The 10,000-nt window shown below is 36.8% G+C and overlaps 3 protein-coding genes across 3 annotated transcripts in view; all 3 read left to right on the forward strand.

Annotated features, from left to right (window-relative positions):
* LOC122247100 (uncharacterized) overlaps positions 1 to 563 on the forward strand; it is a 940-nt gene extending 377 nt beyond the window's left edge. The window contains exon 2 of the mRNA XM_043006106.2: positions 1 to 563. This exon is cut by the window's left edge and continues 110 nt beyond it. Coding sequence (XP_042862040.2) covers positions 1 to 373 — 373 coding nt within the window. The 3' untranslated portion in view covers positions 374 to 563.
* A 3,209-nt stretch (positions 564 to 3,772) lies between these two features.
* Positions 3,773 to 4,583, forward strand: LOC147471500 (uncharacterized). Its single transcript, XM_086539313.1, has 2 exons — positions 3,773 to 3,796; positions 3,938 to 4,583. The coding sequence occupies exons 1-2, from the start codon at positions 3,788 to 3,790 to the stop codon at positions 4,391 to 4,393; spliced, it is 465 nt and encodes a 154-aa protein (XP_086395439.1). The 5' UTR covers positions 3,773 to 3,787; the 3' UTR covers positions 4,394 to 4,583.
* Positions 4,584 to 7,079: 2,496 nt separating this feature from the next.
* Positions 7,080 to 7,994, forward strand: LOC147471501 (uncharacterized). The gene is made up of 2 exons (XM_086539314.1): positions 7,080 to 7,180; positions 7,322 to 7,994. Exons 1-2 carry the CDS (start codon positions 7,172 to 7,174, stop codon positions 7,802 to 7,804), a joined length of 492 nt encoding a protein of 163 aa, XP_086395440.1. The 5' UTR covers positions 7,080 to 7,171; the 3' UTR covers positions 7,805 to 7,994.
* The last annotated feature ends 2,006 nt before the right edge of the window (positions 7,995 to 10,000 follow it).

A 10,000-nucleotide genomic window follows, 5' to 3' on the forward strand; every position in this document is an offset into this window, starting at 1 on the left:
TCTGGGCGGCAACTTCGCCTACTCCACCCACGAGGCTCACGCCTACGCCGTGCAGACACCCGTCATCGGACAGCGCACCGTGCCCGTCGGCGTCTCCTACCACCACGGAACTCCCGTCGTCAAGACCTCCACTGACTACATCACCCAAAAGATCCCCCAGGTCGCCTACACCTACCCTCAGGTCGCCGTGCAGGCTGCCGTTCCCCAGGTCGCCACCTATGCTGGTCTTCCCCAGGTCGCCACTTACTCTGGTCTGCCCCATTTTGGCTCCTTCGCTGGTCTGCCCCATGTTGGCACCTACGGCGCTGTGCCCTACCCCTACGCCGCCGTGGTCGCAGCCAAGCCTGCTGAGGCCGCCGCTGAGGAGGCCTAAGATGGCCCTCTGAGACGATCGTGTAGGACGTTTCCTGTTTCCTTGAATCTCCTTCTACTGCTTCCTTCGACGGCCGATCCTGGCGTGGCCTCCCCGGCGCAGCGACAGAGCCTCCGGGTTGGTCGCTGCGCCTCGTATAGCTCCGGTGTACAAACTTGTGTGTTAGTGTTAATAAAACAATTTAAATATCTTCCTGCTTTGAACTTACAAATCCTAATTTAGGGAGATGTAAAGTTAATTGTCATAGTGAACAAGCATATGCAAACTACATATACACAGAGTATGTTTGATTTTGAGTATATGGGGAAGATATAAATAGAAAGAAGGATCATATAAATAAATAAATATATATATATATATATATATATATATACATATATATGTATGTATGTATATATACCGAAATGTATGGCATTCGTAGATTACGAAAAGGCATTCGACTCGGTACATATAAAGGCTGTACTAGATGCAATTCGTAAACAAAGAGTAGATTAAATATATTGTAGATTATTAGAGGATATAGATAGAGATAGTACAACGACCATCAAAATGCACGTAGAAACCGATAAAATACCAATAAAAATGGTGCTAGGCAGGGCGACACCATCTCACCAAGACTGTTCACAGTTTACTTAGAGGAAGTATTCAAGAAGATAGATTGGAAGGAGAAAGGGATTAAAATGGGAATGAACGCTCATGCAATCTAAGATTTGCAGGTGGCATTGTTCTTTTCGGCGAGTCAGCAAATGAATTATAACAAATTACTAGGCGATTTGAATAGGGAAAGTCTGAAAATTGGCCTTAAAATGAACATGATAAAGACATGTTCAACAGTTGAACCACAGTTGAGCCAATACAAATTCAGAATGAGGTACTAGAATCAGTAAACGAGTATGTATATCTAGGGCATCTCATCCAGGCGAATACATCCTGCGAAGCCGAAATAAAACGACGAATCAGGCTAGGTTGGAGTGCCTTCGGTACTCAAAGTAATATATTATAAGTCCGTCTACCCCTATGTCTAAAAAAAGGGTCATGCCATATGGGTCAGAAACATGGACTATGAACAAAGCACTTGAAAGGAAATTAGTAAGTGCCCAAAGAGGAATGAAAAGGTTTATGCTAGAAACAAGAAAAGAGCTACATGGATCAGGCAACAAACAAAAGTAGAGGATATGCTTAAGGCCATTAAAATAAAGTGGCAGTGGGCAGGACATATAGACAGGACAACAAGTGGACAAAGAAAACAACAGAATGGGAAATACACAACACAAAGAGACCAAGGGCAACACCAATGACAAAATGGCGTGATGAAACAGCGAATTTCGCAGGAATAAACTGGAATCAGAGGACACAAGACCGGAATGACCGGAAAAGATTGAGAGAGGCCTACGTCCTGCAGTGGAATGACACAGGCTGACGATGATATTGAAGATGATACATATACAGACACACATAGATAATATATACATATATATGTATATTGTATATGTATATTGTATATATATACATATATATACATATATATGTATATATATCTATACTATATACACACATATATATATACACATATATATATATATATATATATATATATATATATATATGTATATATACATACATATATATATATATATATATATATATATATATATATATATATATATATATATATATATATGTATGGATACGGGCCCTGTATGGAAGATATTTTTGTATTTCATAACTAAGGAGCCTTATTCTTATAATTATCTCGTTCGCTATTTTCTTTATTTTACTTTCTTATCTTTACTCCAAGACAGATAAATCTTAAGGTACTTTTTTATAAATACCTTGTAAAGTAAGCCTTGATAGACTCGGGTTACAAAGTCTGAATAAGTGATAATTTCATTATGTTTCTTTTTCATTTTTTATACATCGGTTCATACATCCCCAATGCTGTTTATGGCACCAATGAAAACAAATAAAATAACAAATCAAAACATGGTATTACAGATAGGGGAGAGGAAAATAAACTACTGCAGTTATGAGGATGATAATGATAACAATAACAATGATAGCAATAATAATACTAATGATGATAATGATAATGATGATGATAATGATGATAATAATGATAATAATAACAGTGGTGATAATGATGATAGTAACGATAATGCTATCAATAGTAACACTAATGATAATAATGATGATAAGGATACTGAATAAAGCAATTATGATGATGCTAATTATGATGTTGATAGTAATGATGATAATATTGATAGTGGTAGTAATGATATTAGTAACAAAAATGATGATAATGAAAATGATGATAATAGTAAAGGTGATGATAGCTGGTACTAGTACTGCTAAAATAATGATGATAGTAATGGTAATAATAATAATCATGATAATATAGATAAATAAGCTACTAATGATTATGATGATAATTGTAATAATATCAGTAACATTAATGATAAGAATATATGATAACAATGATGGTAATGATAATAATAATGAGGCTGATGATGATAATAATAATAGTTATTATAATAATGAGAATGATAACAATAGTATCAATGATAATAGTGATAATGAAGATAACAATTTTAATGTTAATGATACTAATAATGATGATGATCATGATAATGATGATATTATAATAATTGTAGGTGATAATAACAATGATGACAATAGATATGATTCAAATGATGATAGTAATGATGATGATAAAAATAATAATGGCAATGAGAATAGTAAAGATAACGATAATAATGATTTTTTAAATCATAATTATCATCATGATGATAATAGTGATAATAAGAATTTCAAAAATAATAGTAACAATGATAATGATAACAGCAATAATGATAATAAGGATAATGATATTAATAGTAATACACACACACAGACACACACACACACACACACACACACACACACACACACATATATATATATATATATATATATATATATATATACGTGTATACATATATGTATATATGTATATATAAATACATATATACATGTAAATACATATACATATTAGTAGTAGGCATAACGATGAAGAAAGTACTTTTTTAACTATTCATATATATTTTTTTCATCTTGTCCATTTTGTTTGTTGCATTACCCAACACCATTCCCTTTCCAATCCATACGTAGTACTGTGACAGAAAAAAAATCCACTATACACAAAACAGGTCTATCGAAAAAAGTGACAACAGTTTCGAAATCCTCCTGGTTTGTATTAGAATGCATTCCTATATAACACACTCCCTTCTCTTAATCTTTTCCCATAACACAGTGTGGGGGCGGCTTCGTCCCGCTCTGACGTCACCACAGTGGGACTACTTAAGGGCCGCCGGTCCTCCTCTCTGCACCACAAGTCTTTGTACACCGTCTGTACACCATCAAAACAACACCATCACCATGAAGGCTGTAAGTAAAGCTCATGGCGTTTTTGCTCCTTAGAGAGTCAAAGAATAGGAATCCAAAACAATACATAGGTGACATTAGTCATGATCAAAGTACAAATGTTACGTCCTCTTTTCTCGTGTCTCACAATGCGTTCTCCTGCAGATGCTGATCTTGTCCGCCATGGCAGCGTGCGCCGCCGCCTCTCTGGTGGTGCCAGGCCCAGTGGCAGTGCGTGCCCCCTCCCACGACTCTGCCATCATCCAGAGCCACCGTCTGGGCGGCAACTTCGCCTACTCCACCCACGAGGCTCACGCCTACGCCGTGCAGACACCCGTCATCGGACAGCGCACCGTGCCCGTCGGCGTCTCCTACCACCACGGAACTCCCGTCGTCAAGACCTCCACTGACTACATCACCCAAAAGATCCCCCAGGTCGCCTACACCTACCCTCAGGTCGCCGTGCAGGCTGCCGTTCCCCAGGCCGCCACCTATGCTGGTCTTCCCCATTTTGGCACCTATGCTGGCCTGCCCCATGTTGGCACCTACGGCGCTGTGCCCTACCCCTACGCCGCCGTGGTCGCCGCCAAGCCTGCTGAGCCCGCCGCTGAGGAGGCCTAAGATGGCCCTCTGAGTCGATCGTGTAGGACGTTTCCTGTTTCCTTGAATCTCCTTCTACTGCTTCCTTCGACGGCCGATCCTGGCGTGGCCTCCCCGGCGCAGCGACAGAGCCTCCGGGTTGGTCGCTGCGCCTCGTATAGCTCCGGTGTACAAACTTGTGTGTTAGTGTTAATAAAACAATTTAAATATCTTCCTGCCTTGAATTTGCAAATCCTAAGGTAGATGGATGGGAAAGTGAAGTGGAATGATGAACAAACATATATAAACTAAAGTTACATAAAGCATATACTTTTCCGTATAAAGGGTAATTAAAGATGGAAAGACGGAACATAGAATATACATATGAGCATACGGACACACACATAGATCTATTATATATATATGTCTATATATAGACATATACACACTGCACACACACACACACATATATATACATATATACATACATGTTTAAAGCATATATGTATATATACATATATATAGTTATATATACAGATATACATACATATATATACATATATATGCACACACATATATACTTAGATATAATGATAAAGATGATGGTAGTAGTAAAGATATAATACTAATGGTGATAATCATGATAATAAAGATAAAATGATAATGATAATAGTTATGATAACAACAATGATAATAATGATAAAGATAATAACAATGATAACAAGGGTGATCATAACGATAATGATGATATTAGAATGATAACAAAAATCAAAATGGTAATGATGATAATAACAATAATTTTGAAACATGAAATGAGAATGGTAAAAGTAATTATGATAATGATAATGGCATTTATAATGAAAATAATGATGCAAAAAGTAATGATGATAAAGAAAAAAAAAAGATATTTTTAGTAGTAGTAAAAGTAACGATGAGTAATAAGGATAATAATAATAATGGCGATGATTATCTTAATGATAATGATGTTAGTAAGAATAATAGTGATTATGATAACAATAATACTATTCATAATCATTATGATAATGATTATGATTATAATAATGATAAGGATGATAATAAGGATGGCAATGTTGATGATAATAACAATAAAAACTGCAATGATGATTATGATAGTAATGATAATATGTATACATACACACACACACACACACACACACACACACACACACACATATATATATATATATATATATATGTATATATATATATATATACATACGTATACTGTATATATATACACATGTACACACACACACACACACACATGTATATATATATATGTATATATATATACATATATCTATCTATCTATTTATGTATATACATATATGTATGTATACACAAACACACACACACACACACACACACACACACACACATATAATATATATATATATATATATATATATATATATAAATATATGTATATATATGTGTGTGTGTGTATGTATATATATATATATCTACACACACACACACACACACACACACACATATATATATATATATATATATATATATATATATATATATATATATATATATATATATATGTATATATATATATATGTATATATGTATATATGTATATGTATACACACTTATATATAGATAAACATATGTATATATATACATATATGTGTATATACATGTATATGTATACATATACACACACATGTTTATATATGTATATATATGCACATACACACACGGATGCATGCGTGTATATATTTATATATGTATACACACACACACACACACACACACACATATATATATATATATATATATATATATATATATATATATATATATATATATATATATAGAGAGAGAGAGAGAGAGAGAGAGAGAGACATAAAAACACACAAACATATGTGTGTGTCATTGCTTTTTTGTGCAAAATATACAGGGCGACATGACTTGAATATCCACGAGTTTAAAAGTATGCCTAACTATGGAGTATAGTATATATATTTTTTTGTTTAACTATTAATCTAATTTCTTTTTTCCTCTTGCTCATTTTGTTTGTTGCTTTACCCCAACCCCATTTCATCTCCAACCCATGCCTAGTGCTGTCTTTACAAATATACCTTACATTAAATATTGTTTGTCACGTTTAGACAAGCTATGCATTGAATAGGACATAATCTATTATAAATATGGCTAATGCAAAGGATAATTATGATTTAGATTACATATAAGTAAGGAGGATTTGATGCTGTTGCCCAGTATTTTGACATTTTCCTTTCTGGGCGAATATTTTAAATCACTGAGTGACCATTTTGTCGCCGTGTTATGAAGTTGAAAAATGATGCTTTGGATCTCTGTATCTGTAAATATCTACATATAAGTTCATAAAAAATCTTGTTCGTGCTTGAAATCTGTGATAGGCCAAATCTTGTATTCATTATCATTAGATAAAATATATTGATAAAGAAATATACAAATCCGGATATAATGGAAAACATAGACAATCTTTACAAGGTCAAGGTAAACTATAAGATGCTAACGTTATATCTGAAATTTTACTAAACACCAAATTTTGGTGATTAGAATTGTTCAGAAAATGTAAAGTTTGTTCCTTTATTAAAAGAAAATATAGAATGATTATCTTAGAATGGATTCCTATATATAACACACTCCCATCTCTTAATCGTTCCCCATAACGCAGTGTGGGGGCAGCCCCGCCCTGCTCTGACGTCACCACAGTGGGACTACTTAAGGGCCGTCCGTCCTCCTCTCTGCACCACAAGTCTTTGTACACCGTCTGTACACCACCAAAACAACACCATCACCATGAAGGCTGTAAGTAAAGATCATGGCGTTTTTGCTCCTTAGAGAGTCAAAGAATAAGAATCCAAAGCAATACATAGGTGACATTAGTCATGATCAAAGCACAAATGTTACGTCCTCTTTTCTCGTGTCTCACAATGCGTTCTCCTGCAGATGCTGATCTTGTCCGCTATGGCAGCGTGCGCCGCCGCCTCTCTGGTGGTGCCAGGCCCAGTGGCAGTGCGTGCCCCCTCACACGACTCTGCCATCATCCAGAGCCACCGTCTGGGCGGCAACTTCGCCTACTCCACCCACGAGGCTCACGCCTACGCCGTGCAGACACCCGTCATCGGACAGCGCACCGTGCCCGTCGGCGTCTCCTACCACCACGGAACTCCCGTCGTCAAGACCTCCACTGACTACATCACCCAAAAGATCCCCCAGGTCGCCTACACCTACCCTCAGGTCGCCGTGCAGGCTGCCGTTCCCCAGGTCGCCACCTATGCTGGTCTTCCCCAGGTCGCCACTTACGCTGGTCTGCCCCATGTTGGCACCTTCGCTGGTCTGCCCCATGTTGGCACCTACGGCGCTGTGCCCTACCCCTACGCCGCCGTGGTCGCAGCCAAGCCTGCTGAGCCCGCTGCTGAGGAGGCCTAAGATGGCCCTCTGAGTCGATCGTGTAGGACGTTTCCTGTTTCCTTGAATCTCCTTCTACTGCTTCCTTCGACGGCCGATCCTGGCGTGGCCTCCCCGGCGCAGCGACAGAGCCTCCGGGTTGGTCGCTGCGCCTCGTATAGCTCCGGTGTACAAACTTGTGTGTTAGTGTTAATAAAACAATTTAAACATCTTCCTACCTTGAATTTACAAATCCTAATTTAGGAAGATGTAAAGTTAATTGTCACAGTGAACAAGCATATACAAACTACATATACACAGAGTATGTATGATTTTGAGTATATGGGGAAGATATAAATAGAAAGAAGGATCATGTAAATATGTATATATGTATATATATGTGTGTGTATACATATATATATATATATATATATATATATATATATAAATATAGACATATATCTATCTCTCTCTATATATATATATATGTGTGTATGTGTGTGTGAGTATGTGTGCATATGTGTACGTGTATGTATATATATATACACACACACACCCAGATATATATATATACATTTATATGTATATACATACATACATATTTATATACATAAACGTACATATAAAATAAATACTCATTCTCATTGGAGTAGACCGAGAGGTAATGAGCTAGATTGGGGGATGCTAAGACCTGCAAATAGCATACGAGACTAGCTCAAACATATTATTGGAGATTAATGATAGTCTCCTTACTAAATTATTCCACCCACTAAGAAATAAGGGGGTATATGGGCCCACTCCTCTTAAATATGATTTCCTAGTCAAGACGCCGGCCCTCATTCCCTGGAAGTGAAGGAGCCCCTGATCCCGGTGGCGATCAGGATCGCCCTGGAGCAGAGGGTGCTAAAAATATCCGGTTATGCCACCTTATGTTGCTGAACCTTTGCACATAGAATGTAAGGACTCTGAGAACAGAATCTGATCTTTTGACACTGCTAGAGGAATATTCATATATTAAATACGATATTGTAGGACTTTCTGAAGTTAGAAGACTAGGCGACGACCAGAAAGTGCTAAATGATGGACAGTTACTATATTGGAGGGGTAAACCTCTAGATAGCAAATATGGCAATTACCATCCCGCATTAAAAATTAAATTAACATCATAATTATCAACAGGCTCAACATTGTACAAGATGTAAGCGTTATCAATAAAGAAATTATCGGTAGCAACCACAGACTGGTAAGAAGTCGATCTAAATTACAGCTGAGAAGGGAACGAAATAAATTCATACAGAAAGCTCTCGTTAACCTAATTAACATTAAGAATAGGCCGACAGAATTTAGTCTTAATACCCGAAACAAATACTCAGCTCTCGAATATCTTGACATAGACCAAATGAACGACCAACTCAGTGAGATATTATAGGAAGCTGCACTTAAAATAGGCGGTAAAGACGAAAAAGAAAGGTTCAGTAAGCTTTCGGTAAAGACAAAAAAGTTTATGAAACAGCATAGGGACATGAAAATAACAGTCAGAGACAAAACAGAATCAGCAGAGCTGACTAAGACGATAAACAAGAAGAAAGATGTACACAAATGTAACATACGAAAACTAAATGAAGCTCTGCTTTCGGGCACCAGCCTTAAACAACAAAGAGGAGGCTCGGAATAGGGAAAAAACAAATGTATGTATTAAAGAAACCCAATGGAGAGGAGACATACAACAAAAATGAAATTATCAAAGTTAATAGAAGACTTCCATTGCTATTTATACCACTCAAACGACCAACCACGTACGGAGACAAACACAACAATTGGAGACGTTCCAAACATTACAGTAGAGGAAGTAAAAAGGGCACTAAGAGGCATATAAAGAGGAAAAATACTAGGTGAAGACGGCATTAGTTTAGATCTTATTCAAGATGTAGGAGAGATTGCGGCAGTAAAACTGGCCAGTCTTTTTAACAAATGTGCAAGCTTCGGTGAAACTCCGAAATCTTGGAAAAGCGCAATAATAATTTTAATATGCAAAAAGGGGGACACAAAAAGCCTGAAAAATTACCGACCTAGAAGCCTCCTTTCAGTAATTTATAAAATGTTCACAAAAATCATCACAGCCCATATCACCGATACATTATATTCAAAACAACCCAGGGAACAGGCAAGCTTCCGGAGCGGATTCTCAACTGCAGACCATATCCACACATTTACCGAAATAAGAGAGAAAACAAACGA

Source organism: Penaeus japonicus, unplaced genomic scaffold (assembly GCF_977035675.1).
Source record: "Penaeus japonicus unplaced genomic scaffold, GWHDUDI00000001_assembly GWHDUDI00000008, whole genome shotgun sequence".
Lineage (NCBI taxonomy): Eukaryota > Metazoa > Arthropoda > Malacostraca > Decapoda > Penaeidae > Penaeus > Penaeus japonicus.